The sequence below is a fragment of the Triticum dicoccoides genome, chromosome 3B, assembly GCF_002162155.2.
Source record: "Triticum dicoccoides isolate Atlit2015 ecotype Zavitan chromosome 3B, WEW_v2.0, whole genome shotgun sequence".
Lineage (NCBI taxonomy): Eukaryota > Viridiplantae > Streptophyta > Magnoliopsida > Poales > Poaceae > Triticum > Triticum dicoccoides.
Window position 1 is genome coordinate 359,743,540 of NC_041385.1, and position 20,125 is coordinate 359,763,664.

Consider the following 20,125-nt stretch of genomic DNA (forward strand, 5'->3'; position numbering starts at 1 on the left):
GTCCATAGAGATTGTCATCAATTGCCAAAACCAAACATGGGGGCACCGCATGTTCTTTCACACCACTTGAGTGAGATGAGTGACTCCATCATATGTGACTTTGAGTGCACCTACTTTGAGGGAGTGAGCGAACCACCACATAGAGAGAGTGAGATAGTTGATAGGTCTTATGAGGCCATTTGCTTTTCTAACAAATTGACCTCTACATCAACTATGTCTTCTCATTTGGTGCTAGGTCTCATTTATGACAACGCGCCGAGCTTTGACGACTTCGTCCTCCCTTTGGACAAGACGATGGCCATGGTGGAATATGATGCACCCCCACATGGTTCCATCAAGATGAATATGACCACCATTTGGTATTTCCCACCTCACCTACACCACTTGAGTGGAATACAAAAGGTAACATAGGTGAAGGTGATGCTCAAGTCCCACTAGTGGACATTCTTGACATTGATTGCTTGCATGATGTTGATCAACCTAGTACCATGCTTCATGCTAGTATGATTTCCCCATGCGATGATTTGCCCATTTATGATGAGTATGATGATTCTCATGTGGAGTCTATTAGTTGTGATGCCATGTTACATAGGATTTCTTGTGACAATTCTTTAGGTCACATCATGTTTGATAATCCACTTGACTTGTCATATGCTATGCATGAGATCAACCATATGCCATATTTGCAATCTCTTTATAGTGACTATGCATATGCCATTAAAATAAACCCAATTTGCACATATGGCATAGATGACAAGCCCATGGTTATTGGCATTTGTTTTTCTTGTGATGGTATTGGTATGCTCCCTTTGCATCATTTACCGCATATGCCATGCCATGACCACCTAGCTTCGATATGCATTGTTTTGGATGTTGTCCATTTTCTCCATGTGATGTTTCCGATATTGCTCATGAGGAGACCCCCATAGTTTCCTCATGCATCTTAAGAGATTTTGATCCATCCCATTCATTGCATGATCCCAATACTTGTGTGCACCATATGCTCCCCATGAATAAACATGTTATTGATGTGTCATATACTTGCATTCTTAATTTATGTCCCCATCGTGTTATACATAACAACTATTCTTTCATGATGGATGACATGTTCTTATACCATGCATCAAATTTCTTTGAGCATTTCTTATCTTGTGCTAACTCACATGTGCACATACACATCATGATGGATGATGTGTACATTTGTCATGCACACAATTTTTTTGGTTTGTGTCTCTTTTGTGTAGGTACCCATGAATACTTGTCAACCTCACAATCCCACGAGTTGACAAAACGAGCTCTAGAGAGCAATGATGAATTGGGATCCCATGGATTGTCTTTCGCGCCGCTCTCTTCGCGCAAAGACTTCGCGCATTTCTTCTACATGGCCCTCACTTGGCTATGGGTCATTGTCCATTACATATTATATGCCCATCTTGCCATGTTCACTTTGCATGACATGCCCATTCCTATGCCTTTGCCATGCATTTGTGACCCATGCATTGCTTTACACATGATGATTGATTCTCATACTTTTATGTGTATTCGCAAGCTTGGTGGAGATATTGCTTGTTGTTGCCATGTTCCATTTGTGACCCACCCCTATGATGATACTATGATCTTGCTTTGTGTTCGTTCTTGTGATATGTCATGTGCATTGTCTATGCCTAGTATTTGCTCACATGACATGATTACCATGATTTACTCTAGTGTGTTGCATCTTTGCTCCACTAGTTTGCACGACTTGATTACTTGCTTGCTTATGTTGCGTCACCCATGATTCAAACTTTCTCATTTCATGTAGTTGATGACAACCATCTATATGCTTTGCACATGATTCATATTGTTTCTTGTCATATATCTCCATGTGTTGCCTCTCTCATGCTAGATGATCTGCCATGTATTGAGTGCAACAATGATTCTCTTCTTGCTCATGAGATTGCCCCCATAGCATTCTCGCATATATTTGTAGATTTTGACATAATTCTTGTGAAGCATGCTTGTCTTACTTCTTTGCACCATATACCTAGTGCCATGAATATAGCCATTGTTGCATCATATTATTTATTCACTTGTGCTTCTAATGGTTATGTGCAAGAGAATAGAACCATCACGATGGATGATGTGTTTATCTACCATGCACATACTTTCTTTGTTTTGTTTTGTGCATGTGTAGGATACTTGAACTTTCTGTCAACTTTCACTTCACGTGAGTTGACCATTCAAGCTCTTGAGAGCGAGCCTCATACATTCTACCATGACTCGCTTCTACACCGCATTTGCTCCCACTTCGGCATTGTGAAGAATGCAGAAGGACATGTGATGCGCAGCATCCCACGTTCATCCCCATGTACACTCCGACTACTCTCCAAGCCCCAAGGATACATAAGATGAGACCTCGACTATGCGCCATTGGACACAAGGTGAACCCGTTCCTAAATGCTTCCTCTTTCCATTCGTGTGAGACATGGTTGCTACCTAATGCAAGGACACTACGCATGCCTAGGTACCAAGGAGACCCTCTCGGAGATGCTCGGAATGATGGACAAGTCCCCAAGTACAAGGATGAAGGAGCACGACGAGAGGACTGGAGAAAGGCTACAGGACCCCGACATCCGGCCCCGGCCCGAACATCCGGCCCCTGAAGATGTCAACAACAGCAGCATCCCAGCCATCGAAGTGCTACAGGGCCTGGACATCCGGCCAGGCCCCGGACATCCGGCGCCCCGCGATAGCCCAGAAATCCGGCGCCAGCCCGGACATCCGGCGCCCCATCACAAAACGTCCAGAAGCTGGATCAAGCCAGCCCGGACATCCGGCCCAGTGCCCGGACATCCGGCATCTCGGGAAAGCCCGGACATCCGGCCTCCCCTGCCTGCGTGCAGTGCATCCGGCCCGAGGCCCATGTACCCCTTCGCCCCTTAGACTATATATACTCCTCCTCCACCTACGTTTTAGGGTTAGCGTTGATTTAGCTCATTTGTGAGATAGAGCCTCGCTCATCCATCGGATCTCCTCCTCGTGAGAGACCGCGGCCTCTTCGGAGAAGATCCACTTGGATTCAAGACCCCTATATGGGAAGATCCCCTCGTGGATTCAAGACCTCCTCTCGGAGAAGAACGGTTACCTTTGTATCTTTCCTTTATTGATTTTGAATCTTGTGCTACCTTATGTGTTCGGTGATCTAGCCCTTGTGTGATCAATTACTTGTCGGTTGAGTGATTCTCTCGTTTCTCCTCGTGTTTTCCCTTGTGATTTCCGCGCGTTCTTCGTGTTTTCCCGTAGGATCCACTCCAAACGTGAAAGATTGGCCCCTAGGGTTCCGCCCTACATCATCTTGGTATCATGAGCCATGTTGATCACGTTTTTGGAGCCCCTACCCCTCTTTTTCTAGCTTGATTTTGTTGATTTCGTCCTAAATCCGAAAATCCCCACCAAAAATAGCCCCCAATTTTTTTTGTGATTTGTTGGTTTGATGATGTTTTGTTGATTTTGATCCATGGGTTTGCTTGGTTTCAAGTGGACCTAGCATCTCCCCAAGTTTCCCCACTTTCCATCCACAAAATCTCTCCAATTTTGCCCCCGAAATCTCAATTTTCCGCCCCAAAATCGAGTTCCTCGAGTTCATCCTCGGATTTGGAGCCCGGACATCCGGCCCGACCACCGGACATCCGGCCAGCCCGGACATCCACCCATTAGCCCGGACATCCGGCTCCTGGAGCGCATTTTCACGCAAGTTTCTGGACATCAGGCCCCGGAAATCCGGCCCGACCCCCGGATGTCCGGCCCCTGGGATTTCAGCTTTTTCTGTTTCACCGTTTTGACCATAACTAATTCATCCGGAGTCCGTTTTTGACGTTCTTTAGCTCGTTTTGAAGCTATTGACATCCCTCATCCCACAAAAATACCACCAACATCATTTGACTCCATGAAATTTTGTGAATTTTGGCATCTTTACCTAGGGCTTCCACCACAACATCCACATAACCACCACCGACTTCCGCAACCTAGCCCATTTAGTTCCATATAGCATTAGTGGTTGTTTGAGTTGTGATTTGAGTCTCCTAAGGTGTTTAGGCTACTTAGCGACGGTTGCTTATTCATCAACCACCACCAAGAACATAACTTCCGCATAAGCTTGCCCACCATACACTTCCGCCAACCCAACTTAACCCAGTTTTGTTTGAGTTGTGGCTTGTGTCTCCTAAGGTGTTTCAGCTCCTTAGGGACCGCGTGCTTCCAACTCTTACACCGTGTATAGCCCATTCATTCCACGTCTGCATTGCCAAGTGCAAACCACCACCGCTTTCCGCTACCACCATTTTGACATTTGACATTTGAGATTTTGAGTTCGCGGTTTTTCCGTTTCCTAAGGTGTTTCGCCTACTTAGGGACGAGACTCCATTATCTTGGTTTCTACATCAAGAATACCGCCACTCATCATCGCCAAGGACGGTAACCTCCATATCATCTTGGTATTGTGGTATCCCTCCATTGATATTTCCCTTGCTATTGGATTGTTAACCCCTAGCCATTTTGCGTCACTTGCCTATCGAGACTAGCCATTTGAGTATTGCCGGCAACGTTACTTGTGCACATTAGTGATCATACTTCCCATAGAATACATACCATATCATCGTGGTGCATATCTTGGTATCATATCTTGTGTCACAAGTTTGTTCCCGCATATACGCAATTGCTATCTTGGTTTGTGCATTGTGCAAAGTGGCCATACAAAAAAAGCTTTTAAGCAAAAGAGAAAGAGCAAAGAGCTTGTAAGCAATGTCATAGCATCATACCACATTGAATATAAGATTGTCATATCCGATCATCTTGGATCATCTTGAGAGAAACACCGGGAACCATACATACATAGCATACTTGGGATAGAAGTTTATCCATTTTGCATCTTATAGGTTGTGCACAAGTGTCGTATCCGCCTATTGAGCAATCGTGCTAGTGTCTCTCTTGAGTTGTGCAACACGAGCGTTTTTCGTGGATTCCACATTTTGTGCTCATTCCTTGGTTGCACGACCCCATTTATCTATCCCTGTGTGCATTTCCGTGTGCCACATATTGCTATTGGTCCATTTGTTTCACTTGCGAATTTGTGAATCTCTTTCAACATTATTGACTCTTGCTAACATTTTGCATTAAATTTTTGTGCCACTATCCTCACCGAGCTCCACCATAAGCTTTACTTGTGTAGGTGTGAGAACCAACAAGGATTGGTACCAATAGTGCTATTTCATTGTCCGCATTTGAGTGAACTTGATTCATTGTCAACATCGGTCAAGGTACATTGGTATAAGTTCTTCTCTTTCTCCCACTCATATTTGCTCGAGTCTTGTGATGGATAGGCAAGGCATTTCATCTCCAGTCTACGACAACAACGACGGCGTGAACAACTACATCAACAAAGCGTCCATCTTCGATCTACAACGACAAATACAAGGCGCACAATCAAGATTGCGAGAGCGCATCAAGAACATCTCCATCGACATTTGCTACTCCGAAGCAAGGAAAAGGGACTACATAGACAAGAAGCTTTCCGCACATAAAGAGGAGCAAGATGAAAGGATGGAGGAGATTAGAGCCTTGATCAAGTCTTCTTCCCCTTCGTCATCTTCAAGGCGGCGACATTCAAGACACAAGTCTTCGGTGCGCGAAAGCGATGCAAGTGCAAATCGTCCTCGTCCACATCTACATGGCGACCACCATCACGTTCGTGATCAACATCGTCATGAAGGGCAAGTCACCTCCAAGCATCACGTGCACGACGACGACGAACGACATCTACTACGAGCTCAAGCACGACAACGACATAATCATCATGAAGATGCTCCACAAGCGCAAGTGCACAAGTCCCAACAAGCCCTACTTCACGCCAAGTCAATACTTCATGAGCAAAAGAGAAGACCGCGAGACGAGCACCACCAAGACGGCTCTACGGCTACATCAACCACTTCGGCATCTTCGCCAAGTGTTCTCAAGGCATCTTCGCCTTTGGACGTATGGCATCTTCGCCTACTTCCCACGAGTACGCCTACATCGACATCCTCAATAACAAGGCGACCACCTACAAGCGAGGGCGACACTTCCATCTTCAGAAGCCCCTCAAGGAAGATGGCCGAGCATGGAAAACTCCCTTCGGTCATGGAGACGAGCTACAAGGTGCCACATCATATGGACCTCCGACACCAAGACGGTGACAAGATAGTCGAGCAAGGGCCATCCCCTTCGACTATGGCGACGAGCACGAACCTCTTCAACAACATGAAGACGGCGCCCATATTGGACTCATACTCCGAGTCAAGCTACGCGACCGCGCATGCAGACATTTGCACCAACATCTCTCCGACACCCACATATGTTGAGATGACCCAAGTGCCATGTGAGGAGAGCCACCACCACATGAGTGACATGAGTGACTCCACCATATGTGACATTGAGAGTATTTCCTTTGAGAGGATGAGTGTGACCACCACTAGCCCCACACATGAGAGCATGCCACACATCCTATGTGAGGTTGAGCGCCATTTGAGTGACTCCACCAACCATATGAGTGAGAGCATCTTTGAGGGGGTGAGTGAGCCACAACACTTAGAGAGTGAGGTAGTTGAGAGGGCACGTGAGGCCACTATGATCTCTAACGACTTAACCTCTACTCCTAGTGTGTTTTCTTCTTTGGTGCTAGGTCTCCTACATGACGACATACCTACCCTCGACGAGTCCATCCCTCCAATGAACAAACCGATGGCCATGGTGGACGATGATGCACCCCCCACATGGTTCCATCAAGATGAAGATGACAACGAGACGATCTTCAACACCTCACCTACAACACATGAGCGACGCTCCAAAGGTAACATAGGTGATGGTACTTCTCTTATCCCACTAGTGGACTCTCTTGACATTGATTACTCACATGATGTTGACCCACCTATTCCCATGATTCATGCTAGTGAGACTTCTTCATGCCTTGACTTACCTATTTATGATGAATATGATGATGAGCATGTTGAGTTGCCTAGTTGTGATGGTATGCTCCATAGGATATCATGTGAAAATTCTTTTGGTCACATCATGTTTGACAATCCTTTGAACTTGTCATATGCTATGAGTGAGATCTCCCATATTGCATCTTTACAATCTCAACATAGTAACTATGCATGCCCCATTAAAATCAACCCCATTTGCACTTATGGCATAGATGACGAGATGATGGTCATTGGCTTTTGCTTCTCTTGTGATGATATTGACATGTTTCCTTTACATGATTTGCGCAACTCATCTACTATGCCATGCCATGATCACATTGAATCAAATATGCTTTGTTTTGGATGTTGTCAATATTCTCCACGTGGTGTTTCTACTCTTACTCGTGAGGAGACCCCCATAGTTTCCTCATACATATCCGGAGATCTTGATGCATTCCATACTTTGCATGATTCCCATGACTGCGTGCACCATATGCATTGCTTGAATAACAATGCTCTAGATATTTCTCATGATGCATTACAACCTTTGAGTCTCCATTATGACATACATAACAACAAACCTATCATGATGGATGACATGTTTCTATATCACGCATCTCATTTATTTGAGCATTGGATATTTTATGCTAACCGACACATGCATGTGCGCATCATGATGGATGATGTGTACATATACCATGCACACACAATTTTTCCTTTGCCTTTGTTTTGTGTAGGTACTCACATATACTCGTCAACCTCTCAATCCCAAGAGTTGACGAAACGAGCTCTTGAGAGCGCAACGATGACGTGGGATTCCATGGACTATCTTTACCACCGTTCCCTTCGCGCAAGGACTACGCGCATCTCTTCTACTTGGTTCTCACACGGCTATGGGCTATCTACCACTTGTCACCTTATGCCCATACTATTGTGTTCACTTTGCATGTCATGCCTCTTTCTATGCCTTTGCCATGCAATTGCGACCCTTGCTTGCATCTACCCATGATTCACCATTATGCTACTTCTATGTGTATTTGCATGCTTGGTGGAGATACTTGTTGCTATTACCATGATTTCTTTGTGCCCCATGCTATTGATGCTTGTTGTGTTGGCAGAGTCATGATGACCCATTGCTATTCACATATGGCTTCTCACCAATACACTCATGCTATTTTCCTCATATCTTGCTTTCATGCTTGTGATATGTCATGTGCATTATTCATGCCCACTATTTGCACACATGACATGCTTGCCATGATTCCTCCTAGTATGTTGCATCTTCGCACTACTAGCTTGCTTGACTTGTTTGCTATGATTGACTGCTATGTTGCATCACCCATGTTCCACTATTACTTGCTTTCTTGGGTTGATGAAATATATGCTCATGCCTCTCACTTGATATATCCTGATCATTGTCTCTTGTGTCCATTAGTTGCCTCTTTCATATCCACTTGTATTGAGTGCAACCATACTATGCTTATTGATCTTGGAGACTTTGACACCTTACTTGTGATGCATGCTTGTTTGATTGAGCCTATTGTACTTGGTTGTTCTTGCATCATATGCCTCCATACTATGACACGCTCCCTTGTACTTTCTTATGATGAGCATGATGCATACACTTGTTGGGTATCTTACCACTCGAATGATAGGTTTTGCATTTCCGCTAACCTCATTTGTTTTTCCGAGTGTTTGTCATGTTCTTTCATTTTGGAGGTTTCACAAGGCAATGCCGTTATGCGACAACTTGGTCATGCAAAGGCATACACGATGTGCAACACCAACATTTGCGAGAATCTACTAAAGGTGAACTCCTTCCCTTTGAGCCATCCTCAAGTTTGCATATTGGATGGGTCACTCTTTCATTGTTGTTTCCTTCTTGTTGTCTACATGATACATCTCGCGACCGGAGGAGCGACATTGGAGATTGGCTACATGGACCTTCACATTGAGGAGCGCTCGCACTTATGGGATGCACCTTCGGAATTCCACTCATACCACGACATCGAGCATTGGTACATCAACACTCCTTGACACATTGCACTCACACATCCATATTTGTTGATTGTGCTCATACATGTCATGCTCGATGGACATATCATACTCACCACAAGTTTGCACCCTATGCATGGATTGACTCACATTATGATTGCCTTGTTGCATCTTGTATTCCCATGTCATCCATGATACATGAGCTTGTTCACTTCCTTAGCAAATTTGTTGTGATCTTCCTTGATGGCATTTTCATACATCATGATCACATGGTCCTCCATCAATTGCATCATGACATTCACATATTGAGCATCCATTGCTATGTTCATGCCTTTGATGCACCATCCCATTATGACATCATTTTGCACCGTGGTTGCATTGCTCATACTCATAACACAACTGTGTGCACAATGATTGCATTTGTTCCCATGAATGCTTTGCATACCATTCTAGATCATCTTGATAAGCTTCATGCGCTTTGTCATGAACTATCTTTCCGCACGGACTCATTCTTACATGATGGACACTTTGTGTGCGCTAACCATTGTATTTCCGAGTGTTGTTTGTGTTTGCTCCTTTTGCATGTATACCACTCCGGCGACACCTTGGAATACTTGGATTACGCCATGCATTCAACTTCATCCAACTACAAGTCCGTCCACGACAACCATTTCCATGGTGATGAGGATCACGATCCGAGGTCGGATCTTTCCCAATGGGGGGGGGGGAGATGATGCGGAGCATCCCACGTTCATCCCCATGTACACTCCGACTACTCTCCAAGCCCCAAGGATACATAATATCAGACCTCGACTATGCGCCATTGGACACAAGGTGAACCCGTTCCTAAATGCTTCCCCTTTCCATTCATGTGAGACATGGTTGCTACCTAATGCAAGGACACTATGCATGCCTAGGTACCAAGGAGACCCTCTCGGAGATGCTCGGAATGATGGACAAGTCCCCAAGTACAAGGATGAAGGAGCACGACGAGAGGAACCGAAGAAAGGCTACAGGACCCGGACATCCGGCCCCGACCCAGACATCCGGCCCCTGAAGATGTCAACAACAGCATGAGCCCAGCCATCGAAGTGCTACAGGGCCCGGACATCTGGCCAGGCCCTAGACATCCGGCGCCCCGCGACAGCCAGGAAATCCGGCGCCAGTCCGGACATCCGGCGCCCCATCACAGAATGTCCAGAAGCTGGATCAAGCCAGCCCGGACATCCGGCCCAGCGCCCGGACATCCGGCGTCTCGGGAAAGCCCGGACATCCGGCCCGTCGCCCGGACATCCGGCCTCCCCTGCCCGCGTGCAGTGCATCCGGGCCGAGGCCCATGTACCCCTTCGCCCCTTAGACTATATATACTCCCCCTCCACCTACGTTTTACGGTTAGCGTTGATTTAGCTCATTTGTGAGATAGAGCCTGGCTCATCCATCGGATCTCCTCCTCGTGAGAGACCGCGGCCTCTTCGGAGAAGATCCACTTGGATTCAAGACCCCTATACGGGAAGATCCCCTCGTGGATTCAATACCTCCTCTCGTAGAAGAACGGTTACCTTTGTATCTTTTCTTTGTTGATTTTGAATCTTGTGCTACCTTATGTGTTCGATGATCTAGCCCTTGTGTGATCAATTACTTGTCGGTTGAGTGATTCTCTCATTTCTCCCCATGTTTTCCCTTGTGATTTCCGCGCGTTCTTCGTGTTTTCCCGTAGGATCCACTCCAAACGTGAAAGATCGGCCCCTAGGGTTCCGCCCTACATCAACATGCCTTCAAGGTGACATCCTTCTTGAGCATGGATATTGTGGATCATACTACTTGTGTTGCTTGCACCATGAGACTTGTTGGTCATCTTAGACCACTTGATTGCGCACATGATAGAGATCTTGCTTCTACTTGCCATTTTCGCATTTCCATGCCTCATGACATATATACCTTGTGTGTTGCATCCAATTCTTGGATTACTTGCTCCTATCATATGTTTGGTTGCAACAATGTCACTTCTTCACATATGCCATGTCCCATTGCTTGTCACATGCTTGACTTGGTCGCCTCACACATGATAAACAATTGCTCTTTCTATTGTGTTGAGTGCCACACTATATTCACTACACCCTATGCACACTATGCTTGGATCGTCTTGCACTTGACCCATGTGTTTAGACACTTCATTTTATTTGGTGTTGTGAATGATTCCTATGCCTACCATAGACCTTTCATTGAGCGCTTTTTGAATGCTTGCTATGAACTTGAGGTAGATGCTTATTCTCTTGTCACACATATTTGCATCTCTACCTCACATTTGCATGCTTGTTTCCATGATGATTTTGATTTTTCTCAATTCATGCTTACATGTCATGTCACAATCCTTTGTCAATCCATATGCTACGCTTGATGACGACACTTGTTTGGTGAATCACTTGATGAATGCTTGGTTTTGCACTAATGCTAACCACATTTGTTTTTCCAAGTGTTTGTTGTCTTTGCCCATTTTGAAGGAATCACTAGATGGTGCGACATTGGAGAGTGCCCACTTCAAGCTTGAAGATGATGACTATTTGGTGAACGTCCACTTCTACACGGCAAAGCCATCTCTTTCCCATGGTGATTTGGTTTTCGATCCGAGGTCGGATATTTTCCAAGGGGGAGGGGATGATGCAGAGCATCCTACAGACATCACCATGTCAAGAGTCCATTTGGCAAGTGACACGTGCGACATCTACTTCGCATACACAAAGGTGAATCGTCTCCTTTACACGTGCTCACTTGACCCCTTCGAGGATGGTGTACTACTTGACACTTCTCCCGTGTGCATGCATAGGTATTGTCGGAGCTTCACGGATGTCAAGGAGGAGTGCAAGCGCCAAAGAACGACTACACCATCCGCGAGGGAAGCATGGAAGATAAGACAGAAGAAATGGAGCTGCTACAAGTCACAGCCACCGGACGGCCGGTCCTTACCGGACGTCCGACGCTTGGAGGTTCAGCCTGCCAGAACAGCTACAACCGAGGGACCCTACAGCGCCCGGACGACCGCCAGATACCGGACGTCCAACAAGTATCAGGGACCGGACGACCGATGCCGATCGGACGACCGGTGCCACCAGTCTAGAGAAGAAACAACAGAAATCCGAAGACTTCCGGACGCCCGGCCCGTCCCGAGCCACCGGACGTCCGACCCCCACCGGACGTCCGGTAACTGCCTGTGCACATCCACGGCCTTTGGCCTTGCATCCTCTCCAACTTACCCCTTCGTGGCTAAGACTATAAATAGACCTCCCCCTCATCCTTTCTAAGGATAGCAAATATGATAGCTCATTCTTAGGTGAGCTTTGCTCCTACCTCCTCCTCTTGAGAGAGAGAGAGAGAGAGACCACTCCCATGGAGTTCAAGACCTCCATGTGAGGAGATCCTGCGGGATATCATCAAGACCCCCTCGTGGAAAGATCCGTCTAGGATACCATCAAGACCTCCTCTTAGAGATGAACCTTACCTTGTATCTTTCCCTTTGTTGTTCATGTACCTTGTGGATCTTGTGTGTTTGATTGTCTAGTGGATGTGTAATTGGACTTGTTCTTGAGTGTTTCCCCTTGTGATTTCTCTCCGTTCTTCCCCGTGATCATTGTGTTCTTGGTAGTATTCCCTCCAAACGTGAAAGATCGGGTGTCTAGGGTTCTACCCTACATCACCGTCACATTCGAGTCAGCCTTCAATATCTTGTCAGGCAAGATGACAAGTATTAGTGCACAAATTCACTGCAAATGGGCACTTGCTGTTGGGCAAATGCCACTGATCGGTGGCACTGCTTAGGATAGTGCACTGATCAGTGGACTTGCCCAACAGCAAGTGCCACTGATCAGTGCACTATCCTAAGCATGAAAACATCTAAAAATAGCAAGTGCAAGTGCCAATAGCACCCATGTGCAACCATGCACATTTGGCATCATCCTTAAATGGTCCTACTACATGCACGTATAGCAATCAACACAAACCCTAGCATGAACACAACTACTAGAATGAACACAACTAACTAGCATGATGACATGTCTTAGGACACACTAGCAGTAGCAGAAAAAATTATCCTAGAGCACACACTGTAGAAAACAAGAACAGATCAGTCCGATTGGATTTGATTGGGATCAAATCAAATCGGATCTACTCGAATCCTATCTAATCCGATTGAATCCACTAACTACTAGCACATGCCTAAGAAAATAAATCCCTAATCTACATCTACGAGCAGGCATTGTGGGGTTTGACTTATCGGAGCTTGCACAGCCGCAGCGAATCGAGGCCGGGGTGAAAACTCTGGCGGGAAGGAGACCGGTGGCGGAGCAGAGGAGGAGCCGGCCCTGACGACGGGCTGCGACATCGGCCCCGTGCTCATGGCCACACCGGAGGTCGAGGAGGACGGCGCGCTGATAGGAGAAAACCCTTGGACGGGGGTCAAGAAACCCCCCCTGCCCAATGGGGTCCCAAGAAGCGGCGGCTCCGTGGACGACGCCGGTGCCGAGCCCAGAACCACGAGGTCCGAAATCAGCGGCGGAGCAGGAACGCCCGGCACCGCAATGGCCGGCCCTCGTGGTGGACGGCAGCAGATGAGGGACGACGCTCGCAGCGCCGACGCCAGGTCCCTGCCCGAGTTCTGGAGCCCGGCCAGCCAGCGCTCCTGGATGCTGGCGATGCGCTGATCGACGGGGGACAGAGGGCGGCGTGGCGATGGGCGAGGCGAAGCCATCGGAGGGGATGAGAGGGAGAGGCGGTGAGGCAGAGAAGGATCGATGTGAACAGTGCGCTGGGCGGTGAGTGGGGGGAGTTATGAGCGTCACTTTCGTCTCCCGCACAGCCCGAAGCGTGCAACCGCCCCGCTGGCGTGGCCGCGCCGAGTCAGGCTCCGGCCGCCACAACCCGCATGCAGCCCAGACAACCAAACAAGCTACACACATCCCGCACGGGCCTGGTTGAGCTGGATGCGGGCAGCCAACTACTCCACGAGACGAGACGTGCCCCACTCGACAACCCAGAGACCCTCCTCCTTTTCTATTTTTTTTTGCGGGGACTCCTTTTTTATTCGCTCACCTTTCCTCTCCCCACCTTCTCCCCCAATTCTCACCTTTCCTCTCCCTCGGTCGTCGCCTTCGCCTCCCGGGAAATCGCCTGCCGCCTCGTCTCCTAGAAACTCGCCGCCTCCGTCCGCTGCCATGAATCCCGAATAGTACGGACCTCCTCACTCCCTCTCGTCTACCTACCTTGTTCGAGTTCTGGATGGAATCTGTCAGTGCTGGGTTTTGGAGGCGGCCGATCTCGCCAACGGGTGTGTCCGATGGCCACCGATTCGTGCTCCTCTCGTGGATCTGCGCCCTCGCTGGACTTCAGTTGTACGATCGCGGATCTAGTTGTATTAAGTTCCATCCATGCCGGAGATAGCAGATTCTCGGATGCGCTCATCTTCGTCTCGGCCCACCGGATTTGTGCCTCCTACGTACGCCACCGTTATCTCGTAGCCCCTACCGAGTGCTTCTAGTTTTAGAAGTTGGGGCTTTTTAGTCTCGTTTAGATGTGTCTTCAACGTGGGTTGTTACTTCCACTTGTTAGTAGCATGTATTATTAGCTTGTCTAGATGTGCAAAACGATGCGATGAGATGCTTGCGTGACTATGCAGTGACTACCTCTTCAAGCTGCTGCTCATTGGGGACTCGGGCGTGGGGAAGTCTTGCCTGCTGCTGAGGTTTGCGGTAAGGATTGCTCCTTTTTACCATCTCTTTGAGTAAACTTATTTCATGTAGATGCAGTGTGGAAGGGCGCCAGAAAACATAGAGATACTTTTTCTTAATTTGAATGAATACAAAGCACCAAGTTACTATTCGTACACAATCAAATGTTAGGAATCTGTAGCAGGGATGAACACCACAAAAGTGGTTAGCAAGCCATATTTCTTCTCTTGCTTGTTGTTGTTGCTGCCCATTTACCCTGTCAGTTTATAGTAGCCATTGCTGTGCTAGATGACTGTTAGGGATGCCATGCTATGAACAAGGTTTGCAAAAACAATAGTGATGGCGTTACATTGTGTTTTATTCAACTCCTTTACCCATTTGATTCCGTTTGGAAAGTGGAACCCAAACAACAACTTAAAATGCTGGAAGATTATTTTCACAAATGTTGATTCTAGTGTAAGATTGCCATTTTCTTCTCTATGTTTGCTCTCTGCTCCGACGTACCTCTCACATGTGGCTTTACCAAAAAGTTATGCAGAGCCTGTCGGGGGCTAACCAAACACAGCCGGCATGTTACCCTTGGCTGGACAGCCATTATCTTATATTTAGCAAAAAAAAAGAAGAAAACTAACCATTATCTTGGGCTTTGATCTCCCGCAGTTTCAGAGAAAGCTACTAACCAAATATAGTATTAAATCAATTTCTAAATTTTGTGAATATTCTAAAATGCATTGTAATTATTTGCCTTTTGACAAGTTACAAATGTTTTGTCTATTCCGTCTCTCTCATAGTAGTATCTACTAATTCAGTACTCAAGTTAAGGATATTATTTGCAATATGAAGTATATTATATTGTTAATGTCAAGTAAGCAGAGCCTAGCATGTGTCGCTAGTTGCTGGAAACTAGCAAAGACCAACAGTTTTGTAGGCTCTCCATATTCCTCTCATCTTTAGAAGCATTCAGTTTGTTCATGAAAGAGCATCTAGCACAAAACCTTCTAGAGAAATGTTGATATTCTGAATCAACTTCTGTGAACTAGCTCAGCCTCTTTTCTGATGCAAGAAACTGATGATCTTACTGACCACATTTACAGGATGATTCATATCTGGAGAGCTATATCAGTACTATTGGTGTTGACTTCGTAAGTTGATTCCTTTGCGAGCTTACATGAAGTTAATTTTCTGTATAGCATGCGCACTGCCCCCTGTTGTATATCCTTTTCACTGTTTTTGACTTGCTAGAAAATCCGCACCGTTGAGCAAGATGGGAAGACGATAAAGCTGCAAATTGTAAGTAACCCATTGTAGAAAGCTCTAAATTGTCCTTACAAGTTAAAAGTTTCAGCTCTGATTTTTCAACACGTTCTTAACCTTCAGTGGGATACTGCTGGACAAGAGCGATTTAGGACCATCACAAGCAGCTACTACCGCGGTGCCCATGGCATCATTGTGAGCTCTGTTCAACATTTGTCGTTATATATCTTGACTAGATCAATACCCATGATTCATAGTATTGTACCTTCTGTTACACAGGTTGTGTATGATGTGACTGACCAGGAGAGCTTCAACAACGTCAAACAGTGGCTTAATGAAATCGACAGGTACGCTAGTGAAAATGTGAACAAGCTTTTGGTGGGGAACAAGTGCGATCTAGCTGAGAGCAGAGTGGTTTCTTACGAGGCTGGCAAGGTAATTGTTTGTGCATCCATTACCCTTGTATGTAGTTCCTACATGTGATTCGATTAATTATTAAAATCACATACTTGAATGCCGATTGCAGGCCCTTGCCGATGAGATTGGAATACCATTCCTGGAAACCAGTGCCAAGGATGCAACAAATGTGGAAAAGGCATTTATGACCATGGCCGCAGAGATAAAGAACAGGTGACAATACAATTCATATTCTACACCTCGTGCTGTCATACCCATTCTGGATATATATGAATGAAATTTGTGTTACACAGACACAGTAGACATGCATGGAAGGAAGTCTTGTAGTGATAACAATTTGGCTCATCAAATACATCTTATGTACTCCCTCTGTTCCTAAATATAAGTCTTTTTAGAGATTCCAATATGGACTACGTATGGAGAGAAATGAGTGAATCTACACTCCAAAATATGTCTATATACATCCGTATGTAGTATGTAGTGAAATCTCTATGACTTATCTTATACTCCCTCCTTACCAAAATAAGTGTCTCAACTTTGTACATATATAGAAACGGAGGGAGTAGTTACAAGTGTTATGCTGACTCAGCAGTAACACCATTTTAGAGGTACTAATTTTTGAAAGCCACAGTAGTTTAAATCTAGTGCCAGTAAATCTGATTTGTAGTGATGAACCATTATATCTGGTTCTGTTATGTTTACATTAATAGTAGGTGTATAATAATAGGTGTTAAATCTTAATTCTCTTTGCTACCTCTTTTGAACAGGATGGCAAGCCAGCCTGCTGGAAATGCCAGCAAGCCTGCCACCGTGCAAATGCGGGGTCAGCCTGTTGCTCAGCAGAATGGATGCTGCTCGTCTTGATCAACACTCGGAGATCACAGTAGTGTTCTTGCAAAACTCAATTGGTTGTTCTTCCCCTGTAAATTAAGTGTACTACTATCATGCCGCCTGTTGGAAGAAGTGTCATGTCCCCTAACTACAACAGTGCAGCAGATGCTGTGGCCTGTTTTAGCTGACTGTTAATATTTGCTATTTTAATGTGTGTCGTTTAATATTCACCTTCATTTGGTTAATGTTTCATGTTTCCATGCTTTGAAGTTCAATGCTGGTGACAGTATTGCGACGATGAGCGATCATAAATTCACCTGGCATTATATGCTCAGGGAAGACATATTTGCTTCTATCCGTGGAATGCTGCTTTTCGAAGACCACTTACGTTGCAGCTGTTATGTTTGGTACCTGCTTGTCAGATGATTATTAAACAGCAAATACTGTATCTCCCTTCTGTATCTCTCAGAGTGCTTGCTGTTATGTTTGGTACCTGTTTGTCAGATGATTATTAAACAGCAAATACAGTATCTCCCTCCTATATCTCTCAGAGTGCTTTTGTTCCTGGAAGACTAATCACAGATAATATTTTGGTAGCATATGAGTGTTTCCACTCAATAAAAAAGAAAAGAATGAGGAGGGAAGGGTTGTGTGCAATCAAGTTGGACATGCACAAAGCTTATGACCGAGTGGAGTGGTCTTGAAAGCAATTTTGTTGAAGCTGGGTTTTAAGGAAAATTGGGTGAATTTGATTATGCAATGTGTGTCCTTTGTGGAGTACAGAATTCGGTTTAATGGAGATGAGACTGATAGCTTCAAACCCACTAGAGGGCTAAGGTAGGGGGATCCCCTCTCCCCCTACTTATTCACTCCGGCATAAAGGTTAGCGGGAAGCTCCCTTAGTTTTCAATCTATTATCCGCGGATGATTCTTTGATCCTCGTACGAGCAAATGCAATGAAAGCGGTGGCCCTTAAAGCGGTTTTGAACTCTTACTGCGCCGCCTCGGGGCATATGGTGAGTGTCGAAAAATCCAGCATATTTTTTAGTCCCAACACGAAAGTGGAGGACAAAGCGCAAATATGTACAATTGTAAATATTATGACTGAGGCATTTAATGATAAATATTTGGGACTACCTGCCAATGTGGGCATGGACAAGCGATTGTTTTCAGTTCTTGATTGATCGTATTATTATTAAGATTAGTGGTTGGAAAGAAAAGTTGTTATCGGCGGGTGGGAAGAAAATTTTGCTTAAGTCTTTAAAATTTTGTCCAAGCTATCCCAACATATGCAATGTCCGTCTTCAAAATTCCTAAAAAGATTTGCAAAGAAATCATAGACGCGATATCGCAATTTTGGTGGGGTGATGAGGACAATCATAAAATGATGCACTGGATGGCATGGTGGAAGTTGTGTGTTCCAAAAGACCAAGGAGGAATGAGCTTCCGTGATATACATTGTTTTAACCTAGCTTTATTAGCGAAGCAAGCGTGACGTCTCGTGGATAATCCTGAATCGTTATGTGCAACAATCCTAAGAGCCAAAGGTGATTTGATGAGCGCAATATTAAAAAGGGCGCCTCCTTTACTTGGCAAAGCATTATGGCGGGAGTGGACTCTCTCAAGAACGGCTATATATGAAGAGCGGGAACATGCGAAAATATTGACATATGGAGAGATGCATGGATCCCAAATTATGCAGACAGGAAAATTATTACACCTACAAGGGGGAATCAACTGACGAAAGTTTCTGATCTTATTAACCCAATCACAAATGGTTGGGATGAAGAGTTGGCGAGACAAACTTTGTGGCCAATTGATGCCCGTAGAGTACAAGCGATCCCGATCCCTATGCATAATATGTCGGACTTTATTGCGTGGAGCTATACAGAAAACGGTTTATTCACTGTACAATCAGCTTATGTGGAGGAATGGAATAAGCAACATGGGGGGAAGTTGGAATACTCGAATGGCATGGGCATAAATAATGTCAATCCTATTTGGGGTAAGATCTGGAAATTAGCTTGTCCGACGAAGGTTAAATTTTTTATTTGGCGGATGCTTCACGGGACCCTACCGTGTCGCGTTACACTAGCCAACAGATATATAAAAACTCAGCCAATATGCCCAGCATGTTTGGATGGGCTAGAGGACACGAAATATATATTATTTCTGTGCCAGAAAGTAAAGGAAGTGTGGGAATATTTGGGGTTGTATGAAGTGGTGAAAAAAGCCTGCGCCATTGATCGTGTAGGAGAGGCAGTCCTTGAATTCTTACTCCTTATACCTGACTATGAACTACATATCTTGGGCTCCCCGAATGCAGGGGAACTAATCGCTATAGCTGCTTGGTATTTATGGTGGAATAGACAGAAACTAGTCCATGAGGGTAATTCTCAAGAGGCGTCCCAAACCTCGATGGGGATTAGGGCTATACCAACGAACTATGTAAATGCCCACTTTCCTAAAGCAAAGAGAAAGAATGAAGGATGGTGCAGACCTCCTAGGGGGTTTGTTAAATTAAATGTGGATGCTTCTTTTGATCATGATCAGCTAAGAGGCATAACGGGTGCTTTTATGAGAGATGACAAAGGAAACTTCATAGTAGATGGTAATTGGAGGATTCAGTATTGTGCGGATGCTCTGACAGCGGAGGCGGTAGCACTCAGATTTGGCTTATTGTTGGCACAAAAGACGGGATGCAATCTTCTAATTATCAATTCTGATAATACGGAGGTCATTGCCACAATGAACAACGGAGGACAGTCTGTGGGGGCGGCTGCTGCAATTTTTGAGGATTGTTTTTTATGGCCTGTGATTTTCCTCAAACCAGTTTTGAACATTGTAACAGGGAAGCGAATAAAGTAGCTCATGAGCTTGCTAGATTAGCAAAATGTTCCATGACTAGGGATTGGATAGAGGAGCCCAAGGAAA

The 20,125-nt window shown here is 45.5% G+C and overlaps 1 protein-coding gene across 1 annotated transcript; it reads left to right on the forward strand.

The window, feature by feature from the left end:
- Positions 1-14,032: 14,032 nt before the first annotated feature.
- LOC119276059 (ras-related protein RIC1) lies at positions 14,033-17,457 on the forward strand. The gene is made up of 8 exons (XM_037557028.1): positions 14,033-14,190; positions 14,638-14,710; positions 15,784-15,831; positions 15,932-15,979; positions 16,067-16,138; positions 16,223-16,378; positions 16,470-16,573; positions 17,128-17,457. The coding sequence occupies exons 1-8, from the start codon at positions 14,177-14,179 to the stop codon at positions 17,222-17,224; spliced, it is 612 nt and encodes a 203-aa protein (XP_037412925.1). The 5' UTR covers positions 14,033-14,176; the 3' UTR covers positions 17,225-17,457.
- The last annotated feature ends 2,668 nt before the right edge of the window (positions 17,458-20,125 follow it).